The 27,630-nt window shown below is 45.6% G+C and overlaps 1 protein-coding gene across 2 annotated transcripts; it reads right to left on the reverse strand.

The window, feature by feature from the left end:
* On the reverse strand, positions 1–26,930 carry SMAGP (small cell adhesion glycoprotein). 2 transcript variants are annotated; one of them, XM_082666233.1, is made up of 4 exons: positions 26,796–26,930; positions 25,817–25,888; positions 1,642–1,722; positions 1–729 (listed from the first exon to the last, which is right to left on the reverse strand). In XM_082666233.1, exons 2-4 carry the CDS (start codon positions 25,848–25,850, stop codon positions 551–553), a joined length of 294 nt encoding a protein of 97 aa, XP_082522359.1. In that variant the 5' UTR covers positions 25,851–25,888; positions 26,796–26,930; the 3' UTR covers positions 1–550. The 2 variants fall into 2 exon arrangements, with proteins under 2 accessions (XP_082522359.1, XP_082522358.1); XM_082666232.1 differs by having other exon boundaries at positions 26,791–26,930.
* Positions 26,931–27,630: the final 700 nt, after the last annotated feature.

Below are 27,630 nucleotides of genomic sequence, written 5' to 3' on the forward strand. Positions count from 1 at the left end.
AAAAATAGCATAAGTCTGGCTTGCTGGGAATATGGAAAGGAAGGGCTCAGATTAAGGGATGTGGCACGTTCATCACGAGAGAGGTCTCCACAGTCTCCTGCCCTCCTGGCCTGGCCTTGCACTGTGGTGTCCGGCCTCTGGGAAGAACTTCTATGGGACACTATTTCCACTTGGGCTGTCACTAGGTGACCAGGTATGGGACAGAGGAGCATCCAGTGACCCCCAACTCTCCTCCTTCCCTTCGACCTGTGGAAAAAGTGAAGATGACTGGGCACATACTCCAGTGTTGCCTGGTACAGCTCAACCTCGGTGGTCAGCCAGAAGCACCGGCTGTATGACAGAGGCCTGGCTGGAGACGTCACGAGCAGCTTGTTCTTCGTGTCCCTGGTCCCTGGCGTCGGTGATGTTAGCACTTGTGCCTGTGTCCCAGAAGGAGCTCAGTTCTGCCCATATCAATCGATGCTTCTCACCGGTTTCAGATAAAACTTCCACCTAATAAATTGTATGTTAGCACTGAAGCCTGGATAAGCTCCTTGGGGTCTGGGAACCATTAGATGAAATATTCCTCCTTCTCCCTGCCCTTGGCTGAGTTGCTCTCCATCTGGAGGACGGCGCCGGGCTCACCTTCTGCAGGTTCGTAGGTGACGTAGCTGCCTTTGTTCTTGTACAGGTAAAAGAAGATCAAGATCACGACTGAGAGCAGGGTGAGGAAGACCACTGTGATGACAACTTGGAAAGGAGAGGGAAAATGCAGAGATGTTTCAGGATTGAGGACGTCTCAGTAACTCACAAGGTCCCCTGCATTAGACGATTCCCTCACTCCTGGTGAGGGTCCTCCTGCTGAAGTTAACTAGCGTCCACTTCCAAATCCATATTCTCCCACCAAGCCCGACTTCCTTGGTACATGACATCTGGAGTCTCTTTGTGCTTAGGGACACAAGGCTTTTGGTTTCTGACAAAACTGAATTCCCTCTCAACTAGTTCCTGATGATTATGATAGAAACAGGAAGGAGGGAAACAGGAAATCGCTTATCCCAACAGGAAGGGTTTTAAAATTCATAGCCTCGGGCTTCCCTGGTGGCGCAGTGGTTGAGAGTCCGCCTGCCGATGCAGGGGACGCGGGTTCGTGCCCTGGTTCGGGAGGATCCCACATGCCGCAGAGCGGCTGGGCCCGTGAGCCACGGCCGCTGAGCCTGCACGTCCGGAGCCTGTGCTCCGCAACGGGAGAGGCCACAACAGTGAGCGGCCCGTGTACCGCAAAAAAAAAAAAATTCATAGCCTCCTGTAGGGGTTTCTGATCCCTCCCATCCTCTTTCTCACCCACTCAACAAGCTGCACACATCCTTATCCCTACCCCCATACTCAACTGTAGTGCCCATATGCACTGCAGCTGTTTGTGGCCACCTCCCAACCGGTCATTTACTGGCAGTACCTCTACACGAAGCCTCTGAGAGTCTTTTATAACCTTGTGTGTGTGTGTGTGTAATATAACTTGCATGCCAAAACGAGCCCATTAATGGATTTGGTCTCTAATCTGTGGTGCTTTCCCATGTAGGGAAAATCCTGGTCTATCACATTGTCTCTGGAGCAACAGAGCCCCTGAGCTCAGAAGGTCCCTTGATTTGGCTCAGAGCCTGTTACCTGCAATGAGTGCTGTGCTGGCTTCAGCTTCTGGGGACAGGGCCTCAGTGGCCTGTAGGATTGGGGTGGCCATCAGTTCTTCTGGAAAATTTAGCAAAGTGGAAAAGGAAATGGGGTGAATTCTTTTGTTCTAAAACACATGTTTGTCCTTCAATTTCACTACCCCACCTTCTTCCCTATTCAGACTTTTGTCATTTAACTCCTATAGGACATCTGTATAGAAAAACCGGGAGAATAGAGGAGAAAACAAACCACCACCAAAGACGATAAACATTTTGATGGATTTCTCTCTAACATAGTGGTTAAAGTATGGGCTCTAGAGCTGACTGACGAGGTTCCAATCTGAGCTCTTTTACTAGCTGTGTGATCTTCAGAAAATTACCTAACCCCTCTGTGCATCAGCATCCTCATCTGGAAAACAGAGATAATAGTACCTACTTTATAGGGTTGTTGCGACATGTATTAAGTAATTCAATAAGGGTAAGCTATTATTAGGAATACATTTTTGCATAAATGAGATCAAATGATAAATGTATATACATGTATATATCAATATATTTATATTATATGCCACATGCATTTCTTCACTGTTTTTACAAACTCTTTGTAAACATTATTTTTTAATAATGAAATAACACTCCTTCCCTTATGAAACCCTTTTCTACGCTTCCAGAGTAAGCCCTGCAATTTGAAAGGTTCTGAAATAAGGCCTCTCCTACCCTAAAATATATCCCATATCTCGTTCTGCTACTGGTCTATCTGTCCTTCAGAGCCTGAAAGTCCCACTCCTAAAGTCACTACCCAGACTCCTAAGTGTTTCCAAAAGAAGTCAGGAAGCCTTCCATTCTCTCCTAGTTAGCATTTTAGTGTAGGGGTTTGAAAAGGTTAGTTACTGCAGGACAGAGGTATCCTGGGGAAAGCAGTCTGACTGACCCTAAAATCACCCACAGGAGGCATCTCAGTATTCATTCAATAAATAACAATAGCAGCACTCATTAACTCTCTACTCTCTGCCAGGTGTGTTCCAGGCACAGTGGGGGCAAGCAGAACAGACATGGTCTACCTTCCCCGAGCTCAGCCTCCACCACAGCAAGTTCACAGTTAAGAACTGTGATACGTATGGCAAAGGCAACATCTGGGAGCTTAGGAGGGCATGTGGCAGAGGGGCCTGAGCTAGTCTTCCAGCACGAACAGCCTCCCCAGGAAGCAGGATTTGAGCTGGGGGCCGAAGCAGGGGTAGGAGTTTACAGAGTGAAAGGGGCGGAAGGTGGGGCACATTCTAGGCAGAGGGAAGAGCCTGGATCAAAGCTCCGAGATGAGAGGACCCAAAGGCCAGTGTGGCTGGAGCACAGGGCGTGAGCCTGATTCCTGTCTCTCGCCTGACACCTTCAGGATGCCATCCAGGACAAGGGAAATTCAGTCACTAGCAGTGGTCTGGTGAGCCTGGGAGCAGTGCCAAGAGGGGTCAGCGGTGTTGAAAGACCTTCTCACACAGGCCAGGGGAGGCCTGTTGAACCGTCCTGGTCTTGCCACAGGAAAAGCAGATGTGGGCTGCCTGGATCACCACCCCGCTCCCAGGGCCAGGCCAAACCCTTCTCCACTCTTTCTTTAGGAGCAGTGATACAGTCAGCTACTTTGTGGCTTCGGGCAAATGGTTACATCTCCCGATTCATCCATCCATTCTCATCTGTAACCAGTAGGAACTATATTAACCAACTCTGCAGGGCTATTGCAAAGGCTAAATGAGAAAACGCACAGGCAAGCATCATTAAAAGGGAAAGCCACTCTAGGTTTGAATCCTGCCCCAGCATAGTCCTAGGTAACCTTGAGGAAGTTACCAAACCTCTCCGAGCCTCAGTTTCTCTCCCATGCGTAAAACAGGAGTGTGGTAGGCAGCTTCTAAGATGAATCCCAATGGTTCCCACCTCCTGGTGTTTACATCCTTGTGTAAGCCCCTCTCCCCGTGTGTCGGCTGGACCCAGTGACTAGGTTCTAACAAACAGAATACAGCCAAAGGGATGGGCTGTCACTTCTGAGATTATACTGTGACTTCCATCAAAGACAAGGCCTGAAGTTTATCCACCTGATCACTGCTTCAGACTGCTGCCCCTCACCACGCATGCTTTCCTCCCCCAAATGTCCTGGGGCTGCACACCGTCTTCCCACCATTGATCTAGAGTTCTACACAGCTGCTCTCAGTTTTGTCTTTCTTAAACATTTGAGAACTTATGATACACAAAGCACCGAGAAGAATAATGTATGTACAGAAGCTTCAATAGAAAGATGAGTAAGATTCAGTTCAATCGATCAATAAGAATTTAGTTTGCACCTACCACGTGCCAGGGGCACTGTCATAGATGCTGGGCAAGCAGCAGTGATGAGGCTCACCAAGGACCCAACCATGGAGCTGAATTTTAGTGAGGCTTCAGAGAACAGATATGTATGAGTCCTCGGAAAGGGAATCCAGGAGGGTAGATGATTCCTAGTTGGGAAATTCTGCAAATAATCCCAATTATAACAGCTGCCATTGGCTAAGTCCCTGCTTTGTGCTGGGCATTTCGTATACATAATTATTAATCCTTAGAATTCCAATCACTTCACAGCAGGTGTTCTTATTTGCCCATGTGGACCCTGAGGCCCGGGAAGAGTTAAGTGATATCCCTCGTATTACACATGAAGGAACAGTGGATGCAGCCAAGATCTGAATCCAGGACTAGCCCCTCCAAAGCCCAAGGTATTTATACTAAGCCTTCCTACCACTGTCCTTTTCTTTTTTTTTCCAATAGGGAAAACGAGGAAAAGGTAACAAAAGATAACTATGAGGCAGCACAACGAGCTTTCCAAAAGTGCGAGGTTTTAAAAGATACGGACAGTTGCGGAAGAAACACCAGAGGAGCACAATCAAATACAGACCGTTGCATTACAAAGAGCTCTCCTTTAATGTGAACTTGCTCACAGGCGACTGGGCAGCAGGGAATGATATCAGTCACGTTGGTTCATATGCAACCTCAAGCTTTCTACAACTCAAGAGTACATTTCATCAATAAGGACCTTAAGAAACATAAAATGCACTAGAAGTACCTTCCTTGGACGCAGTTATCAGTTGGTTTCCACTTATACTAAGCCATCTGGTGATGCAGTAAGTACAAATGAAGGAGGTACCAAAAAAAATTACTTCTATACAAAAACATTAGAAGAAGGCAGAGCCATGGAAGAAATTTACCTCTATATGAAATCTACCTCTATGAGAAAACACTAGAAGAAGGCAGATCCTACATCAGATTTTTATTTTTGATGAAAATAATCTCTGTTGAAAGTTAAGTCTCTCTGGAACCAACTTCTAAAAGGAGGAAGCACACTCCCAGGGCACAGGGGGTCTAGGACAGACAGGGATTCAAGGTTCAATGTTGGTGGAGATTTAACTGCCAGTATTTTAATTCAGACTGTTGTATTTTTAGGGTTCTCATTACAAAGTTTCATAAGTTTTGAGTGTTCTGTCCCAATTCTGTCTTTCCTGTAAGACCATTTCCAGTAATGTGATTTCAGAATGTGAATCTTTTCGAAAATGCACATAAAGGTTAAAGGCAGAAACTTAGAAGAATAGTGTCAGGAAGCTCTGTACAGCTCAAGGTGGCAAACACATTGGAAGGACAATTTAAAAAGTGTTATATTTGGAGCAAAAACAAGGAAATGGGCCAGGCTTGCTGCCTGGGCCCGAAGCTAAGAGGTAGGAGGTAACAGAGAAACTAGAACTCTCCCAGCCCGTTTTGCCTCTGTCTCCTATCAAAGAGAATGATTTCTGCACTGAAGGAGAGCAGGAGCCTTGGTGATGTGGGGAAGTGAGCTCAAGAGAAGGGACACAACCCAGAAAGCACCAAGCTAATCTAAAAGGGATCCAGGCAAGTGACAGCCAAGGGCACCGAAAGAACATGTCAATGGGATCGCTCTTGGTGATACAGGAGCTTCTGAGAAAGACAGAGGGGTCAGGAGCCTGAAGGGCCACAGAAAGAGGTGGATTCTGTAAACAACTGGTGAAATTGATACAGTTCCTCAGCAAAATTCTAGAACGAGTTATAAGGAACTGCTTTGGGGGTCCTGAACTTGAAACCACAAGCATTAAGAGTTAATGTGAGACCGCTAGGAGCAAGCTGGGTCAGACAAGTCACATGGCCTTTTTTTTTTTTTTTTTCACACAGCCTTTTTAGACTGAGGTTCCAGTTTCACAGACAGAGAAATTAAAAGGCTAATTCAACAAGTATTTACAGAGTGCGTACTTTGTGCCAGGGTCCGTTCAAGGTCCTGGGCATAGATTAGTGAACACAACAAGCAAAAACTCATGCCTTCACAGTTCCTTAAACTACACAGAATTATCACAGGATCCAGGAATTTTACTTCTGAGCATCTATCCAAAAGAAATGAAAGCAGGAACTCAAAACAGATATTTGTACACCAATATTCACAGCAGCATTATTCACAATAACTAAAAAGTGAAACAACTCAAATGTCCATCAACAGATGAACAGATAGACAAAATATGGTATATATATATACACACACAATGGAATATTATTCAGTCTTAAAAAGGAAGGACGTTCTGACACGTGCTACTATGTGGATGAACTTTGAAGACATCATGCTAACTGAAATAAGTCAGTCACAAAAGGACAAATATCGTAGGATTCCACTTGTCTGGGGTACCTAGAATAGTCAAATTCATAGAGACAGACAGTGGTTATCAAGAGCTGGGAAGAGGGGAGAATGAGGAGTCATTGTTTAATGGCTACCAAGTTTCAGTTTGGGATGATGAGAAAGTTCTAGAGAGGGATGATGGTGATGGTTGCACAACAATGTGAATGTACACAATGCCACTGAACTGTATCCTTTAAAATGGTAAATTTTAGGATTGGTTCAAGATGGTGGAATAGAAGGATGTGTGCTCACTCCCTCTTGTGAGAGCACTGGAATCACAATTAACTGCTGAACAATCATCGACAGGAAGACACTGGAACACACCAAAAAAGATACCCCACATCCAAAGACAAAGGAGAAGTCGCAGTGAGATGGTAGGAGGGGCTCAATCACAATAAAATCAAATCCCATAACCGCTGGGTGGATGACTCACAAACTGGAGAACACATACCACAGAAGTCCACCCACTGGAGTGAAGGTTCTGAGCCCCACATCAGGCTTCCTAACCTGGGGGTCCGGCAACGGGAGGAGGAATTCCCAGAGAATAAGACTTTGAAGGCCAGCAGGATTTGATTGCAGGACTTTGACAGGACTGGGGAAAACAGAGACTCCATTCCTGCGGGGCACACACAAAGTAGTGTGCGCACCAGGACCCAGGGGGAAGGAGCAGTGACCCCATAGAAGACTGAACCAGACTTACCTGCTAGTGTTGGAGGGTCTCCTGCAGAGGTGGGGGGTGGCTGTGGCTCACTGAGGGGACAAGGACACTGGCAGCAGAAGTTCTGGGAAGTACTCCCTGGCATGAGCCATCCCGGAGTCTGCCATTAACCCCACCAAAGAGCCTGCAGCCTCCAGTGGTGGGTCACCTCAGGCCAAACTACCAACAGGGAGGGAACCCAGCCCCACCCATCAGCAGACAAGCAGATTAAAGTTTTACTGAGCTCTGCCCATCAGAGCAATACCCAGCTCTACCCACCACCAGTACCTCCCATCAGGAAGCTTGCAAAAGCCTCTTAGATACCCTCATCCACCAGAGGGCAGACAGCAGAAGCAAGAAGAACTACAGTCCTGCAGCCTGTGGAACAAAAACCACATTCACAGAAAGATAGACAAAATGAAAAGGCAAAGGACTATGAACCAGATGAAGGAACAAGATAAAACCCCAGAAAAACAACTGAATGAAGTGGAGATAGGCAACCTTCCAGATAAAGAATTCAGAATCATGATAGTGAAGATGATCCATGATCCAGGACCTTGGAAAAAGAATGGAGGCAAAGATCTAGAAGATGCAAGAAATGTTTAACACAGACCTAGAAGAATTAAAGAACAAACAAACAAAGATGAAAAATACAATAACTGAAATGAAAAATACACTAGAGGAATCAATAGCAGAATAACTGAGGGAGAAGAACGGATAAGTGATGTGGAAGACAGAATGGTGGAATTCACTGCCATGGAACAGATTAAAGAAAAAAGAATGAAAAGAAATGAAGACAGCCTAAGAGACCTCTGGGACAGTATTAAACGCACCAACATTCTTATTATAGGGGTCCCAGAAGGAGAAGATGGAGAGAAAGGACCCGAGAAAATATCTGAAGAGATTATAGTCGAAAACTTCCCTAACATGGGAAAGGAAATAGCCACCTAAGTCCAGGAGGCACAGAGAGTCCCAGGCAGGATAAACCCAAGGAGAAACATGCCAAGACACATTTTTTTTTTTTTTTTTTTGCGGTACGCGGGCCTCTCAGTGTTGTGGCCTCTCCCGTTGTGGAGCACAGGCTCTGGACGCGCAGGCTCAGTGGCCATGGCTCATGGGCACAGCTGCTCCGTGGCATGTGGGACCTTCCCGGACCAGGGCATGAACCCGCGTCCCCTGCATCAGCAGGCGGACTCCCAACCACTGTGCCACCAGGGAAGCCCGCCAAGACACATATTAATCAAATTGACAAGAATTAAAGACAAAGAAAAATTATTAAAAGCAACAAGGGAAAAACGACAAATAACATACAAGGGAACTCCCTTAAGGTTAACAGCTGATTTCTCAGCAGAAACTCTACAAGCCAGAAGGGAGTGGCACAATATGTTTAAAGTGATGAAAGGGAAGAAGCTACAACCAAGATTATTCTACCCGGCAAGGATCTCATTCTGATTCAAAAGAGAAATCAAAAGCTTTACAGACAAGCAAAAGCTAAGAGAATTCAGCACCACTAAACCAGCTCTGTAACAATGCTAAAGGAACTTCTCTAAGTGGGAAACACAAGAGAAGAAAAGGACTTACCGAAACAAAAGCATAACAATTAAGAAAATGGTAATAGGGGCTTCCCTGGTGGCGCAGTGGTTGAGAGTCTGCCTGCCGATGCAGGGGACACGGGTTTGTGCCCCGGTCCGGGAGGATCCCACATGCCGCGGAGCTGCTGGGCCCGTGAGCCATGGCTGCTGAGCCTGTGCATCCGGAGCCTGTGCTCTGCAGCGGGAGAGGCCACAGCAGTGACAGGCGGCATACCGCAAAAAAAAAAAAAAAAAGAAAAAAGAAAATGGTAATAGGAACATACATATCGATAATTACCTTAAACGTGAATGGATTAAATGCTCCAACCAAAAGACACAGGCTCGCTGAATGGATACAAAAACAAGACCCATATATATGCTGTCTACAAGAGACCCACCTCAGACATAGGGACACATACAGACTGAAAGTGAGGGAATGGAAAAAGATATTCCATGCAAATGGAAATCAAAAGAAAGCTGGAGTAGCAATACTCATATCAGATAAAATGACTTTAAAATAAAGACTGTTACAAGAGACAAGGAAGGACACTACATAATGATCAAGGGATCAATCCAAGAAGAAGATACAACAATTATAAATATATATGCACTCAACATAGGAGCACCTCAATACATAAGGCAACTGCTAACAGCTATAAAAGAGGAAATCGACAGTAACACAATAATAGTGGGGGACTTTAACACCCCACTTACACCAATGGACAGATAATCCAGACAGAAAATTAACAAGGAAACATAAGCTTTAAATGACACAATAGACCAGAAAGATTTAATTGACATTTACAGGACATTCCATCCGAAAACAGCAGATTACACTTTCTTCTCAAGTGCACATGGAACATTCTCCAGAATAGATCACATCTTGGGTTGCAAATCAAGCCTCAGTAAATTTAAGAAAATTGAAATCATTATCAATCAGCTTTTCCGACCACAACGCTATGAGATAGAAATAAATTACAGGGAAAAAAACGTAAAAAACTCAAACAAATGGAGGCTAAACAATATGTTACTAAATAACCAAGAGATCACTGAAGAAATCAGAGGAAATAAAAAAATACCTAGAGACAAATGACAATGAAAACACGACGATCCAAAACCTATGGGATGCAGCAAAAGCAGTTCTAAGAGGGAAGTTTATAGCGATACAATGCTACCTCAAGAAACACAAAAGGGCTTCCCTGGTGGTGCAGTGGTTGAGAGTCTGCCTGCTGATGCAGGGGACACGGGTTTGTGCCCCGGTCCAGGAAGATCCCACATGCCGCGGAGCGGCTGGGCCCATGAGCCATGGCCACTGAGCCTGCGAGTCCGGAGCCTGTGCTCCACAACAGGAGAGGCCACAACAGTGAGAGGCCCGTGTACCGCTAAAAAAAAAAAAAAAAAAAAACACGAAAAAACTCAAATAAACAGTCTAACTATACACCTAAAGGAACTGGAGAAAGAAGAACAAACAAAACCCAAAGTTAGTAGAAGGAAAATCATAAAGATCAGAGCAGAAATACATGAAATAGAAACAAAGAAAACAATAGCATAGATCAATAAAACTAAAAGGTGGTTCTTTGAGAAGATTAACAAAATTGATAACCTTTAGCAAGACTCATCAAGAAAAAGAGGGAGAGACTCATATCAATAAAATTAGAAATGAAAAAGGAGAAGTTACAATGGACACTGCAGAAATACAAAGTATCCTAAGAGACTACTACAAGCAACTCTATGCCCATAAAATGGACAATCTGGAAGAAACAGACAAATCCTTAGAAAGGTATAACCTTCCAAGACTGAACCAGGAAGAAATAGAAAATATGAACAGACCAATCACAAGTAATGAAATTGAAACTGTGATTAAAAATCTTCCAACAAACAAAAGTCCAGGACCAGATGGCTTCACAGGTGAATTCTATCAAACATTTAGAGAAGAGCTAACACCCTTCCTTCTTAAACTCTTCCAAAAAATTGCAGTGGAAGGAACACTCCCAAACTCATTCTATGAGGCCACCGTCACCCTGATACCAAAACCAGAAAAAGATACTACAAAAAAAGAAAATTACAGACCAATATCACTGATGAATATAGATGCAAAAATCCTCAACAAAATACTAGCAAAGAGAATCCAGCAACACATTAAAAGGATCATATACTATGACCAAGTGGGATTTATCCCAGGGATCCAAGGATTCTTCAATATAAGCAATCCAATCAATGTGATACACCATATTAACAAATTGAGGAATAAAAACCATATGATCATCTCAATAGATGCAGAAAAAGCTTCTGACAAAATTCACCACCCATTTATGATAAAAACTCTCCAGAAAGTGGGCACAGAGGGAACCTACCTCAACATAATAAAGGCCATATATGACAAACCCACAGCAAACATCATTCTCAATGGTGAAAAGCTGAAAGCATTTCCTCTAAGTTCAGGAACAAGACAAGGATGTCCACTCTCACCACTATTATTCAACATAGGTTTGGAAGTTCTAGCCATGGCAATCAGAGAAGAAAAAGAAATAAAAGGAATACAAATTGGAAAAGAAGTAAAGCTGTCACTGTTTGCAGATGACATGATGCTATACATAGACAATCCTAAAGATGCTACCAGAAAACTACTAGAGCTAATCAATGAATTTGGTACAGTTGCAGGATACAAAATTACTGCACAGAAATCTCTGGCATTCCTATACATCAACAACAAAAAATCAGAAAGAGAAATTAATGAAACACTCACATTTACCATCACAACAAAAAGAATAAAATACCTAGGACTAAACCTGCCTAAGCAGTTGAAAAACTTGTACTCCGAAAACTATAAGACACTGATGAAAGAAATCAAAGATGACACAAACAGATGGAGAAATACACCATGTTCTTGGATTGGAAGAATCAATATTGTGAAAATGACTACACTACGCAAAGCAATATACAGATTCAGTGCAATCCCTATCAAATTACCAATGGCATGTTTTACAGAACTAGAACAAAAAATCTTAAAATTTGTGTGGCGACACAAAAGACCCCAAATAGCCAAAGCAATCTTGAGGGAAAAAAAACAGAGCTGGAGGAATCAGACTCCCTGACTTCACACTCTACTACAAAGCTACAGTCATCAAGACAATATGGCACTGGCACAAAAACAGAAATATAGATGTTTGGAACAGGATAGAAAGCCCAGAGATAGACCCACACACCTATGGTCAACTAATCTATGACAAAGGAGGCAAGGATATACAATGGAGAAAAGAGAGTCTCTTCAATAAGTGGTACTGGGAAAACTGGACAGCTACTTGTAAAAGAATGAAATTAGAACTCTCCCTAACACCATACACAAAAATCGACTCAAAATGGATTAAAGACTTAAATGTAAGATTGGACACCATAAAACTCTTAGAGGAAAATATAGGAAGAACACTCTTTGACATAAATCACAGCAAGATCTTTTTTGACCCACCTCCCGGAGTAATGGAAATAAAAGCAAAAATAAACAAATGGGACCTGATGAAATTTAAAAGCTTTTGCACAGCAAAGGAAACTATAAACAAGATGAAAAGACAATCCTCAGAATGGGAGAAAATATTTGCAAACTAATCAGTGGACAAAGGATTAATCTCCAAAATATATAAAAGCTCATGCAGCTCAGTATTAAAAAAACAAACAACCCAATCAAAAAATGAGCAGAAGACCTAAATAGACATTTCTCCAAAGAAGACATACAGATGACCAAGAAGCACATGAAAAGCTGCTCAACATCACTAATTATTAGAGAAATGCAAATCAAAACTACAATGAGGTATCACCTCACACCAGTTAGAATGGGCATCATCAGAAAATCTACAAACAACAAATGCTGAAGAGGGTGTGGAGAAAAGGGAACCCTCTTGCACTGTTGGTGGGAACGTAAATTGATACGGCCACTATGGAGAACAGTATGGAGGTTCCTTAAAAAACTAAAAATAGAATTACCATATGACCCAGCAATCCCACTACTGGGCATATACCCAGAGAAAACCGTAAATCAAAAAGAAACATGCAGGGGGTCTTCCCTGGTGGCGCTGTGGTTGACAGTCCGCCTGCCGATGCAGGGGACACAGGTTCGTGCCCTGGTCTGGGAAGATCCCACATGCCGGGAGCGGCTAGGCCCGTGAGCCATGGCCGCTGAGCCTGCGCGTCCAGAGCCTGTGCTCCACAACGGGAGAGGCCACAGCAGTGAGAGGCCCATGTACTGCAAAAAAAAAAAAAAAAAGACACATGCACCACAACGTTCATTGCAGCGGTATTTACAACAGCCAGGTCATGGAAGCAACCTAAATGCCCATCGACAGACAAATGGATAAAGAAGATGTGGTACATATATACAATGGAATATTAGCCATAAAAAGGAACGAAATTGGGTCATATAGAGACGTGGATGGACTTAGAGACTGTCATACAGAGTGAAGTAAGTCAGAAAGAGAAAATCAAATATCATACATTAATGCATATATGTGGAATCTAGAAAAATGGTACAGATGAACAGGTTTGCAGGGCAGAAATTGAGACACAGATGTAGAGAACAAACGGATGGACACCAAGGTGGGAAAGCAGGGGGGCGGGGATGTGGTGGTGTGATGAATTGGGAGATTGGGATTGACATGTATACACTGATATGTATAAAATAGATAACTAATAAGAACCTGCTGTATAAAAAAATAAAAAATAAAATTCGAAAAAAATAAAATGCAATAAAAAAAGATAAAATTTTATTTTTTAAGGTGTTGGGGGTAGGATTTTATTAATTAATTAATTTATTTTTGCTGTGTTGGGTCTTCGTTTCTGTGCGAGGGCTTTCTCTAGTTGTGGCAAGCGGGGGCCACTCTTCATCGCGGTGCGTGGGCCTCTCACTATTGCGGCCTCTCTTTTTGCGGAGCACAGGCTCCAGACGCGCAGGCTCAGTAGTTGTGGCTCACGGGCCTAGTTGCTCCGCGGGATGTGGGATCCTCCCAGACCAGGGCTTGAACCCGTATCCCCTGCATTAGCAGGCAGATTCTCAACCACTGAGCCACCAGGGAAGCCCCAAAAAAGGTAAATTTTATGTTATGTATAATTTTACCACAACTTAAAGAAAAAACATTTTGTCATACAATTTACATCGTGAGGGGGGAAGATGGACAATGGACAGGTTAAAGAAGTAAAAGATATACTATATTAGACGTTGGTTAGTACCATACAGAAAATAAAATCAGGAAGGGGGATAAGGAGTTGGGATGTGGGTAGGGGTGGTCAGGGAGTGTCCCTGACGAGGTGACTTGAGTAAAATAAACACCTATAGAAGGAGAGGGAGGCAGCCATGAGGAGACATGGGAGAGGAACATTCCAGGCAGAGGGAACAGTAAGTTCAAGGTAGGGCCATCAAATAATATTGGAAAGCACCTGGGGCCGTCACAGGCTCAGCATGTTAAAGGTACATCATGGAGGTCACTTGGAAGGAGCAAGGGGGAGCGGAGGAGCAGGTGAAGTCGAGGGGGCTGTATAAGAGGGGTGTTGAAGGTCATGGAAGGCCTTTGGCTTTTTCAGTGAGTGAGATGCAACCATTTTAGAGGTTTTTGAGCAGAGACTGATTTACATTTCAAAGGGGTGCTTCTCAAACTCTGCAGTGCGTAAGAATCTCCTAGGGAGCTTGTTAAAATGCAGACTATAGGGGCTTCCCTGGTGGCGCAGTGGTTAATAATCTGCCTGCCAATGAAGGGGACACGGGTTTGAGCCCTGGCCCGGGAAGATCCCACATGCCGCAGAGCAACTAAGCCCGTGCGCCATGACTACTGAGCCTGCGCTCTAGAGCCCATGAGCTACAACTACTGAGCCTATGTGCCACAACTACTGAAGCCCGCACGCCTAGAGCCCATGCTCTGTAACAAGGGAAGCCACCGCAATGAGAAGCCTGCGCACCACAACAAAGAGTAGCCCCCACTCACTGCAACTAGAGAAAGCCCACACGCAGCAACAAAGACCCAACGCAGCCAAAAATAAAAAAATAAAATAAAAATAAAATAAAATAGTGAAAAAAAAATACATACTATGGTTCATTAAGTCTAGGGTGGGGCCTGAAATTCCAAAGACTGTCCTTTTGAAACACGGAGACCACTATGTTGTAAGGAAGACCAGTCTGGCTCACTGGAGGATAACAGGCCACATGGAGGAAAACTGAGGCATCCCCAGCTCAGCCAACAGCCAGTACCAACTGGTAGACATGTGATGGAGGTCATTTTGGACCTTCTAGCCCAGTGGACCTTCCAGCAGATTGCAGCTGCATGAGTGAGCAGGGGTGAAAACAGCAGAGGAGTGCCCAGCCAACTCCCAGAATGGTGAGAAATAATAAATTGCTGTTGTTTTAATTCACTAAGTGCTGACGTGGTTTGTTACACAGCAATAGGTAATTGAAACAGAAACAGAGTTTTAAAGGATCTCTTTGCGTGTGGACAACGGGCTGTGGGAAGGTAGAGACAGGAGAAGCACATTATACCCAGCACGTGGGCACAGCTGAATCCACCCATAGGGGGGAGTCTTTTTCTAGTTTGCACAAAGGCACTGGCTGGGTCTAGCAGCAGTCCCGTGAGAAAGCGGTGGGATTCTGGAGACTTCTCGGGTGGTCCAGTGGTTGAGAATCCACCTTCCAATGCAGGGGATGTGGGTTCGATCCCTGGTCGGGGAACTAAGACCCCACATGCTGCGGGGCAATTACTGAGCCTGCGTGCTGCAATAAAAGATCCCACACGTGTTGACGAAGATCCCACATGCCGCGACGAAGATCCCATGTGCCGCAACTGAGACCCGATGCAGCCAAATAAATGAATAATTTTTTTTTTTTTTTTTTTAGAATAAAGTGGTGAGATTCTGGATATATTCTGAAGTTAAGGCTGAGGATGTGGGGTGAAGTCACGGATAACACCAAGGTTTGGGGCCTGAGTAACTGGAGGGAGAGAAGGCCTGCTGTTACCTGAGATGCAAAGACTGCAGGTGGAACAGGTTTAGAGGGGAAGATCCAGAGTTCAATTTTGGACATGATTGCAGACATCAAGACTGGAATTTGGGGGAATTCACTGGTGGTCCAGTGGTTAGGACTGTGCTTTCACTGCTGAGGACGTGGGTTCAATCCCTGGTCAGGGAACTAGGATCCCATGAGCTGTGTGGTGTGGAAAAAAAAAAAAAAAAGACTGGAATTTGGGGAAGAGGTCTGGATTGGAGATTTTTTAAAAGTCAGCATCTTTACAACCATGAGACTGAATGAGATCACCAAGGGAGTAAGTACAGATAAAGAGGACCAAGGACTGAGCCCAGGGAGGAAACAGCAAAGGAAGCTGAGCAGTAGCAGCCAAAGAGACCAAGTACAAGGACCACCAGGTTTTCCCACAGAGGTCATGAGTGACCTTGACAAGAAAAGCTTGGTGAAGTGCTAAGTATAAACCCCTGGTTTAGAGTGGGTTCAAGAAAAAAAGAAAGCAACCTGTCAATTGACAGATGAATGTATAAAGAAGATGTGGTATATATACATACACACACACACACACACACACATGCATGCACACACACACACACACAAACACACACAATGGAATATTACTCAGCCATAAAAAAAGAATGAAATAATGCCATTTGCAGCAACATAGATGGACCTAGAGATTATCATACTAAGTGAAGTAAGCCAGACAAAGACAAATATGATATGATATCGCTTATATGTGGAATCTAAAAAAACAAATGAACTTATTTATAAAACAGAAATAGACAGACATAGAAAACAAATTTATGGTTACCAAAGGGGAAAGGGGGGGAGGGGTAAATTAGGAGCTTGGGATTAACAAATACACACTACTATCTATAAAATAGATAACCAACAAGGACCTACCATATAGCACAGGACACTAAACTCAGTATTTTGTAATAACCTATAAGGGAAAAGAACCTGAAAAAGAATAGATATATATGTATATGTATAACTGAATCATTTTGCTGTACACCTGAAACTAACACAACAGGTAAATCAATTATACTTCAATAAAAAAAGAAAGAAAGAAAAAAAGGGAAGGAAAGGCACTGAAGGCAGAATATAAACTTTTTTTTTTTCTGTAAAGTTGAACAGGGAAATAGGGCTATAGCTGGAGGTGGAAGAGAGTTCAAGCTTTTTGTTTATTTTTGCTTTTTTTAGATGGGAGAAATGACAGCCTGTTTATGTACGGACAGGAATGACTCAGATGAGAGGGAACAATTGACAGCTGGAGCCATGTCGTTGAAGGGATGGGACCCAGTGCACGGATGAAGGGATTGGCTGCAGACAGCAGAGATCGTTCATGACTAATGTGCACATGGGCAGTAGGTACATGGGGGCAGTGGGAGCCTTTGGCAGTTCTCTTCTGAGAACTTTAACTTGCTCCAGAAAATAGAAGGCCGTGTCATCAACTGAGAGTAAGCATGGGGAGGGGGTTAGATGAATGGAAGGTGCTGCCTGAATAGCCAACGTCTCATCCAAGAACCGTGATAGAGTGTTTCCAATATCCCTGTGGAGTAACACAGCCTGGCTTTATTAAGGACTAAGTTGGATAGGGATTTCCCCAGTGGTCCAGTGGTTAAGATTCCACCTTCCAATACAGGGGGTGCGGGTTCTATCCCTGGTCGGGGAACTAAGATCCTGCATGCTGTGCAGCGCAGCCAAAAATTTAAAAAAAAAAAAAAAAGGACTAAGTGGCGGGGAGTAACTGGCCATCAGGAAATGGAGTGATGCCAGTCTAAACAGAGCTTCTTCTTCCACTGGGATTTGACCTTCTTTTTTTTTTTTTTGCGGTACGCGGGCCTCTCACTGCTGTGGCCTCTCCCATTGCGGAGCACAGGCTCCGGACGCGCAGGCTCAGCAGCCACGGCTCACGGGTCCAGCCGCTCCGCGGCATGTGGGATCTTCCCGGACTGGGGCACGAACCCGCGTCCCCTGCATTGGCAGGCGGACTCTCAACCACTGTGCCACCAGGGAAGCCCCTGACTTTAATTCTTATTGAATTGATATTATGATGTCAGACCATGCCAGGGCCAAATTAAGGCCTTTGTGTAATTCAAAATAAAAATATGGACTTCCCTGGTGGCATAGTGGTTAAGACTCCGTCTGCCAATGCAGGGGACACGGGTTCGAGCCCTGGTCTGGGAAGATTCCCACATGCCGCGGAGCAACTAAGCCCGTGGGCCACAACTACTGAGCCTGTGCTCTAGAGCCCGTGAGCCACAACTACTGGGCCCACGTGCCACAACTACTGAAGCTTGTGCACCTAGAGCCCATGCTCCGCAGCGGGAGAAGCCACCGCAATGAGAAGCCTGTGCACCGCAGTGAAGAGTAGCCCCCGCCCGTCTCAACTAGAGAAAGCCCGCGCGCAGCAACGAAAACTCAACACAGCCATAAATAAATAATAAAAATAAATAAATTTATTTTTTTAAAAATAAATAAATTTATTTTTTTAAAAATAAATAAATAGGGCTTCCCTGGTGGCGCAGTGGTTGAGAGTCCGCCTGCCAATGCAGGGGACACGGGTTCGTGCCCCGGTCTGGGAAGATCCCACATGCCGCAGAGCGGCTGGGCCCCTGAGCCATGGCCACTGGGCCTGCGCGTCCGGAGCCTGTGCTCCGCAACAGGAGAGGCCACAACAGTGAGACGCCCGCGTACCGCAAAAAAATAAATAAAAATAAATAAATAAAATAAAATATTTTAAATAGATAAATAAAAATAAAAATACTAAATCACAAGACAGATATAAGAAAGTCCAATAATACATTTTCCCTTTATGGTAACAACTCGGCTTTTTTGCTTGTTTTTATAATATAGTGATGGAATTCCCTGGCTGTCCAGTCGTTAGGACTCTGTGCTCTCACTGCCGAGGGCCCGGGTTCAAGCCCTGGCCGGGGAATCAAGATCCCACAAGCCAGGCAGCACAGCCGAAAAAAAAAAAAAAAAAGTGAATATTAAATCCTTTGTGAGAGCTTTTGTTTGGTGTTCTGCGTTATTGGTGCCTTCCACACAGGCTTAGTGTGGAAGGGTTTAGTGACCTTTGGGTAGACCCAGGGAAGCTTCAACAAATCTGTGAAGGACTCCAAGTTAGAGGGGCAACTAGTAAGCTGATAAAGAGATTTAAAATGACTGGAGAAATTGGCCAAACTGAACAAGATGAGAATTCAACATACACCTTGCTCTGAGGTCCGGGAAATCAACTACTCACAAATAATGGGGAAGCCACAGCTTAGCAGCACCTATAAAAGACTTACAGTGGGATCACTAGAAATTCACCGACACTGGAAGGATAGAACCCAAAAGAGCAGCAAGAGTGAGAGGAAGGTCGTAGAATTTTGGATGCTTTTTATTTTCTTTCTTTTCCTTTACCTTCCAAATTTCTTATGATGGTAATGACTTTTATAATCATAAAATATTTATAAGTTGCTGCTATTTTAGGCATCATGAACATAAATGTGGTCTCTACAATGGCATCAACAGTGCAGCCCTACTCTGCACTATTCCTAGACCGCTGAGTTGCATCTGGGTGCCAGTTTTGAGCTGAGCAGCCAACACAGTGAATGGCTTGGAAACCATATCAGATCAGGAAAGCCTGTAAGAGAAAGCTGAGTGAAAACTTAGTTGGGGATGGAGGGTTAGGACTTGAATGCTGTCTTTGAATATACCAACGATGACCCGTACAAGAGGACTAATGGCAGAAACTAATGGGAGATGGATGTCTTCCCCAGAGAACGGAGAGCAAAACTGGGCAGATGCTTCATGGGGAACTGGAGAGAGAGTTCCAGCACAGAACGGGTAGTTGAACTATCTGACCCTCAGGACCTTTCTCAGCCTTAATGTTAGGATTTTTATAAATTGAAAATGTTCTATCAGAATTCACTACAAAATCAAATTTTCAAACTGGTGAACTCTCAATGAAGTCTGTAGTTTAGTTAACAGCATCGCACCAATGTTGGGACTTCCCTGGTGGTCCAGTGGGTAAGACGACTCTGCACTCCCAATGCAGAGGTCCCGGGTTTGATCCCTGGTCGGGGAACTAGATCCCACATGCATGCCGCAACTAAGAGTCCTCATGCTGAAACTAAACATGCCACAATGAAGATCTCGCATGCCGCAACTAAGACCCAGTGCAGCCAAAATAAATAAATAAATATTTTTTAAAAAATAAATAAAAATAGGGCTTCCCTGGTGGCGCAGTGGTTGAGAGTCCGCCTGCCGATGCAGGGGACACGGGTTCGTGCCCCGGTCCGGGAAGATCCCACATGCCGCGGAGCGGCTGGGCCCGCGAGCCATGGCTGCTGGGCCTGCGCGTCCGGAGCCTGTGCTCCGCAACGGGAGAGGCCACAACAGTGAGAGGCCCACGTAACGCAAATAAATAAATAAAAAAAAAAAAAAAAAAAAAAAGAATAATGCATTAAAAAAAAACAGTATCATACCAATGTTAATTTCCTGGTCTTCACAAATGTATTGTGGCCATCTCTATCGACGTCAAATGTACCAAATGACATTTGAGGAAACATGGCTGAAGGGTATACAAAATCTCTGTACTATTTTTGCAACTTTTCTATAAATCTAAAATTATTCCAAAATAAAATGTCTATTAAAAAATCAAAAATTTAAAAGAATCTAAAAAAGAGTGGATATGTGTATATGTATAACTGATTCGCTTTACTGTACAGCATAGACTAATACAACATTGTAAATCAACTATAGTCCAATAAAAACTTTTAATAGATCAGGGGGGCTTCCCTGGTGGCGCAGTGGTTGAGTGTCTGCCTGCCGATGCAGGGGACACGGGTTCGTGCCCCGGTTCGGGAAGATCCCACGTGCTGCGGAGCGGCTAGGCCTGTGAGCCATGGCTGCTGAGCCTGTGCGTCCGGAGCCTGTGCTCCGCAACGGGAGAGACCACAACAGTGAGAGGCCCTCGTACCGCCAAAAAAAAAAAAAAAAATCAGGGACTTCCCTGGTGGTCCAGTGTGTAAGATTCCGTGCTTCCATTGCAGGGGGCATGGGTTCGATACCGGGTCGGGGAACTAAGATCCTGCATGCCACGCAGCAAGGCCAAAAAAAAAAAAAAAAAAAAAAAAAATCAAGAATTTGAATTCTACTCCACCCAGAAGAGCTTTTCTCAGACTAAAAGTCACAGGGTGTCCGAGCTAATGAGCTGGAGCCTTCGGGCTTTAAGTATCAGAACGATAATCTATATTTGTGACTTACAGTTTGCAAAACATACATTATTTTATCTCTACCCCAAGAATGTGATGTAAGTAGGGTTGGTATTATCATTATGTACAAGCCAGAAAATTGAGGTAGCTCAGCAAGCTTCGTCAACCAGCCCACCGTCACTCAGTGGTTGGCCCAGCCAGGCTTTAAATCTATCTCCTCACTTCAAGGTTCTTTGCAACTTCTGGAACCATCCCTGCTCTGCCTCCAGCTAAACATTTTGTTGATGTGTCCACTGGGTTTGGTTCTCAGAGTTTTATTGCAGGATGGGTGTTCACTAAAGCACTGTTTGCAAGAGTGACACATATCTGAATGTCTATCAGCAGAGGAATGATTAAATAAATGACAGGTCATTCATTCTGGAAATAGTACACAGTTGTTAAAAAGAATGTGGTAGATCTGCAATTACTGGGACAGAATATATGGTTAGACGAAAAAAGCAAATTGCTAGGGCAGTATGTGTTATATGATTACATGTTTGTAAAAAAAAGTGAAGTAGGGCTTCCCTGGTGGCGCAGTGGTTAAGAATCCACCTGCCAATGCCAGGGACACGGGTTCGAGCCCTGGTCCAGGAAGATCCCACATGCCGTGGAGCAACTAAGCCCGTGTGTCACAACTATTGAGCCTGCGCTCTAGAGCCCGCGAACCACAACTACTGAAGCCTGCGTGCCTAGAGAAAGCCCACGCGCGGCAATGAAGACCCAACGCAGCCAAAAATAAATAAATAAATATTTTTAAAAAGTAAAATAAAATAGAACTATAAACATATATATATATACACACACACACATCGAAAAAGTCTAGAAGGTTATTCCCTGAGGGGCATGTAATGGCTTTGTAATGAAAGAACAACAACAGCGAAGAAAACTAAGTGCAGGAAACGTGGCATACAAGAGGGAAAATGGTTTACAGCTTTCCCCCCATTATCTCCTGTTCCTACCCCATTTCTCTCCTGTCTCCTCTTCCAAACAAAGGAGTAAGAATGTTACTTTGGGGACTTCCCTGGAAGTCCAGAGAGTAAGACTCTGTGCTCCCAATGCAGGGGGCCTGGGTTCGATCCCTGGTCAGGGAACTAGATCCCGCATGCATGCCTCAACTATGAGTCTGCATGCCGCAACTAATAAGTCTGCCCACCGCAACTAAAAGATCCTGCATGCCTCAATGAAGATCCCATGTGCCACAACCAAGACCCAGCGCAGCCTAAATAAATAAATAGATAAATAAGAAAGGCAATATACTAAGGAAAGAAGAAATATTAAAAAAAAAAAAGAATGTTACTTTGCTCCTTCCCTTCTCAGGCTTAGAAAGACTGTAGCACGCATTTTCTTTAAGGAGGGAGGCCTGGGGCTGAGGACCACAAGATTTGAGATTTGAGGCTCCACCCGAATCCTAACCTACAGCAAATGAACTTCAAGATCTATCTGGCTCACTCACCTTTTTTTTTTTGTTAACCTAGATACCTGTTGGTTTGTTTGTGGCCCTTGTTCCTGGGCTAAATCTCTTATCACTGAGGCATCAGATCCTTTGCCACCTGAGTCTGACAACCTATTTATTTGCTCTAGCCCTGCCCAGAAAAGGGCGGCTCCCCCAATTCTCCTTTCCATGGGAACCCGCCCTGGAATTCTCCTCCTTTTCTCCTTCCTTCTCTTTCATGTGCCCCTGCCATGGGGTAGAGTGGCTGAGAGCAGTATACCATGACGGAAAGAATACAGGACTTGGCACAATACCCTGCCTCTGCCATTAGTAGCTGCGTGACCTTGGGAGAATTTCCTAACCTCTGAAAATTTCTTAACTTCCCTGAACTTCAGTTTTTGCTTCTGTAAAATGAGAATGAAACGTGCTCACAGGGTTGTGATGAGGAATAAGCGAGATGAACAACACTGAGCGTCTATCCTAGAGTGAGGACAACCTAGGATGTAGCTAGTGTGACTACATGGCAAGGGATGGGCTTTACCCAGTGGGGTGGGCAGAGCAGACAATGCCTATTCCACCCCACTCTCCTTCCAAGAGGGCAACTTATGCACTAGGCACAGCAGGCAACGCGCCTAGGGTCCACCATACTTCCAGGGGCCCATGAAAATGTTTTTTAGTGATCTTAATTTCTTTTAAAATCAGAAGAAAAAAATTGAATGTTTATGTCAAGGAAATTATAATATTGTTATATCAATCAATTATAAATATAACCATTAATGATTTTATTGTATATTAATATTGTATTCTTCCTTATACCAACATAGTTGTAAAATACAATTTTTAACACATTACCTTTTTAAATGGAGGAATGGGCCCACAAAGGCAAAAGTGCCAAGGGCCCCTGAAAGTTCTAATGTGGCCCTCACTTTCAGCCCTCTTGAAGGATATCTCCTTTAGGAGATCTTTATAGATTGGGGCAAAGGGATGTGAGAGGGAGGTGGGGAAGAGACATGCAAGACCTTCAATGATCCCATTCTTCAAAGTACAAGTCCTCACCCTGTCTGTAATTTCTCCATTTCTGTCCCTGAACTTACATTTGCTTGGACCCAGTGGGTAGGGGACTATACGATATGTCCTAAAATACCACTCCACTCATGTCGTTTGTTGGGTTGAAAATGTAAATACATGACTCAACAACAACAAAACCAGACAATTGAAAAATGGGCAAGGACTTGAATAGACATTTCTCCAAAAGATATACAGTTGCCAATAAACACACGAAAAGATGTTCAACGTCACTCATCATTAGGGAAATGTAAATCTAAACCACAATGAGACACCATTCACACCCATTAGGATGGCCACTATTAAAAATCAGAAAATAGGGCTTCCCTGGTGGCGCAGTGGTTGGGAGTCCGCCTGCCGATGCAGGGGACACGGGTTCGTGCCCCGGTCCGGGAAGATCCCACATGCCGCGGAGCGGCTGGGCCCGTGCGCCATGGCCGCTCTGCCTGCGCGTCTGGAGCCTGTGCTATGCAACGGGAGAGGCCACAGCAGTGAGACGCCCGCGTACCGCAAAAAAAAAAAAAAAATCAGAAAATAACAAGTGTTGTCAAGGATGTGGAGAAATTGGAACCCTATGCATTGCTGGTAAGAATGTAAAATGGTATAGTTACCCTGGGAAACAGTATGGCAGTGCCTCAAAAACTTAAACAGAATTACCACACTTCTGGGTATATACCCAAAAGAATTGAAAGCAGGGACTCGAAGAGATATTTGTACACCAACGTTCAAGCAGCAGTATTCACAACAGCCAAAAGGTGGAAGCAACCCAAGTATCTATTGATGTATGAGTGGATAAACAAAATGATATACATTATATATATATAATATTATTCAGCCTTAAAAAGGAAGGAAATTCTGACACATGCTACAAAATGGATGAGCCTCGGAAATGCTATAGTGAAATAAGCCAGACACAAAAGGACAAATTTTGTATGATTACACTTATACTAGGTACCTAGTCAAATTTATACAGATAGAAAGTATAATGGTGGTAGCCAGGGGCTGTGGGGAAGGGGGAATGAGGAGTTATTATTTAATGGATACAGAGTTTCAGTTTGGGAAGATGAAAAAGTTCTGGAGATGGATGATGGTAACAGTTGCACAGCAATGTGAATATCACTCAAAATTTAATACCACTGAACTGTACACCAAAAAATAATCAAAATGGTAACATTTATATTATGTTTATCTTACCACAAAATTTAAAAAAGAACGTATATAGTTCTGCTTTTGTCCAAGTCCTAATTTCTCAGCTGCCCAAGCAAGCATCACTTCTCTTCCCTACAGGCAGGTTTATTCTGTAGGTCCTCTGCCCTGTCCCCCAGAATACCCTCCAAGGTAAGCACAGTCTCTGTAGTTTCAGAAGTGGCGGCGCTACCTTTATGTGGAATCCCTGCTGCACCCCTCTTTGCCTGTATAAACCTTACCCATCCTTCAAGAGTAAGGGCTCCATCCCTTCCCCACTCATGAAGCCTGTACTAACTAATCTAGACGGCTGCCCATTTCTCCCTTTTCTTATCTCCAGCAGACAACTAAGGATCTGAATTGCTACATCACCAGTCACAGAGGACACTGCCTTTGACTTCCCCTGGGGTTCTCACTCACCTGTTTCCACATCAGTAAAGCAGAGAATGTCTGTCCTAATGACAAATGAGACCGCACATGGAAACAAAGGTGTATAGACCAACCAAGGTTTTGTTCCTCCCTTACCCTAATTAACATGTAATGAAAACAACCAATGAATATCTGATGGTTTGTCCAGCTCAGCTTGGTTATGAAATGAAAGGGAGGAATCCATACTCATTCTCTTTTTTTTTGGGGGGAATCCATTCTTAACGTGAAGGGGAAAGAGGGGGATCCCTGACTGGGGAACAAGGGTAACAATAGTTCCGGGGAACAAGGGATTTTTGATGCTGGAGTGAATCATCAGAGGAGTGGAATTAGAAAGCAGGCAGAGGGACTTCCCTGGCAGTCCAGGGGTGAAGACTCTGCACTTCCAAAGCAGGGGGCACCGTGGGTTCGATCCCTGGTGGGGGAACTAAGATCCCACGTGCCGCAGAATTCCTTTCTAGGAATAGGTGGGCTTTTCTAACAAGCACCCAGTAATAATAACCAATGTTACTGAGTGCTTGCTAGATATGAGATACTGTGCTAGGTGTTTTACAGGGATTATCTTATTTAATCCTCACAGATAAGGTACTATTTCCCCCGTTTTACAAATGAGACTGGAGCTTAGAGGGTAGGTCACAAGGTCACAAAGCTCTAAGTAGTAGTACCAGGAATTGGTCCAGGTCCATGAAACTTCAGATTCAAACTGCACTAAAGTGTGCATGCTGGTTCCCTTCTGCTTCCTCCCAGGACCTTTCCTGGTATGAGGCAGGTGGAGAGTAGTGGGAGTCTTCCCACCTGGGCAGAGGGCTCAGGGAATTCCAGGACTGGGCTGGGGGAGGGGCAGTTTAAGTGGGAAAGGCCTTCACCTACCTCCTGGAGAAGGCGTGGTTGGGAGGCTAGTCATCTCGGCAGGTGGACGGGCACCTGCAGGGAGGTGCAGATCTGTAGGAAGAGGGACAAAGAGCGGGATGAGGTGGATGGGCCCATGCCTGGGGCAGAAGACGACTGGAAATCCCAGGAAAGCCTTTGGTGCCAGGTTTTCCTGAGTCCCTTCCCCAACTCTCCCCCCACCCCCACCCCCGCCCTATTGAACGTCTATCTGGGGATCCTTTCACTGGGCCACCACATTTACCTAGGAGGTTTCTCAAGGCCTGAGAAAGTTAGGTAAATGTACGCAAATTAGCAGCGGACCCAGTTTCACCCAGGCGCGGTAACAGGTCCCCAGTTCTCTCCCAGCCCGCAGTCTGTGGGGAGCCGTCCACTAGGTGTCAGGAGAGCGCAGGGAGGTCAGGCCCCCGGCCCAGGCTCGGGGCCGGCGCGGGGGCAGCGGCGGGGCCGGGCCGGGGAACCAGGCGCCGGGCACCGGAGGGAGGGTCGTCAGGCGCCCTCAGGCCCGTCCGAGACGGCCGGTTGTCAGGGCTCAGCCCTCCGCCCGCAGTGCCCCCTCGGGCGTCCGCTGCAACGTCCGCGCGGTCCACCGAGCCCCACTGGCCGGGCCCCCGCGGCCGCCCACCACCGGCCCGGCCGAGACTCTGGCACCCTGGGGCCCTCGCCGCGTCCGCGGACGTCGGGGCTCGATCCCGCGGCACCGCCCCCCGCGCCCCGACCCCGGTCCAGAGCCCTCCTGCGTTACCCGCGCCAGGCAGGGCTAGCTGCGCTCCGAGGGCGGCCCGTCCCAGTCACCGGTTCCGAGGCGCCGCGACGGGAGGCTCCAGCCGAGGCCCGAGCTCGGCCGCTCTCGGTTTCAGTTGTTGACGCGGCCGCGGCGGCTGCAGCGTGAGTGTGGGTGACCGGGCTCGCCTGGCCCTTCGGCCCTGCCCGGGTCCCCACCTCCGCGTGCTCACCTTACCAGTCGGACGGGCTTCAGGGGAAGGGCAGGCGCCGCGCGTCCGGCTCAACTCGACGGGGGCGGGAACCGCAGACACCGCGAGGACCCGCCGGGGACCCAGACCTGAGGAAGCAGCGCAAAGACGCTCAGAGTTAGCTGCCGAGGCCGGCCGGGGGCGGGGTGGGGGGGGGCGGCCGACTGGGTGGGACAGGAAAAGAGGAGAGAAACCGCCCTCTGCAGGTTCCCTCTGCCCGCCGGGCCGCCTCAGCTCCCCCGGGAGGAAAGGCTGCTTTTCCTTCTCCGATTGTCACTTTACTCTCCATCCGGAGCCGCTTCCTCCCCCGCCTGCCTCGAGGCACCGGAGGGCACGGGATCAGAGTGAGCCCGGAGCTAATGGGATCTGTCCGCTTTCCCCGCCATCGACGTTATTTGAATTTTCAGCAAATGTGGAAAATTACATTTACTTGCGTTTGCATATCACTTACGTAAATAGGTCTGTATCCAGAAGCTTGGAACATAAGCTAACTTAGTGGGCACACCCCGGGCCAGGGAGCGGGGTGTGAGGTGGGGAGAGGAACGTTGCCCCATTCGGATCTTCCTTGCCCGAATTCATCTGAGGCAGTGTAGTGTAGAGGTTAAGAGCGTTGTGGACTTCGGACTCAAACAGTCCCAGCCCCGCCGCTTCTTAGCTGTGTGACTTTGGGCAAATTACTTAACATCTCTAAAAGCCGTTCCCTCATCCCTGAAATGGGGGACTGAAAAATCATGCCATTTCATAGCGTGGTTCTAGCACCTGGGAAGCACATCAGTTTAACTACTAATTAATGCCATACTTTAGTCACCTCCTGACTCGCTT

This window comes from Grampus griseus (assembly GCF_964374135.1).
Source record: "Grampus griseus genome assembly, chromosome: 11".
In the NCBI taxonomy this organism is placed as follows: domain Eukaryota; kingdom Metazoa; phylum Chordata; class Mammalia; order Artiodactyla; family Delphinidae; genus Grampus; species Grampus griseus.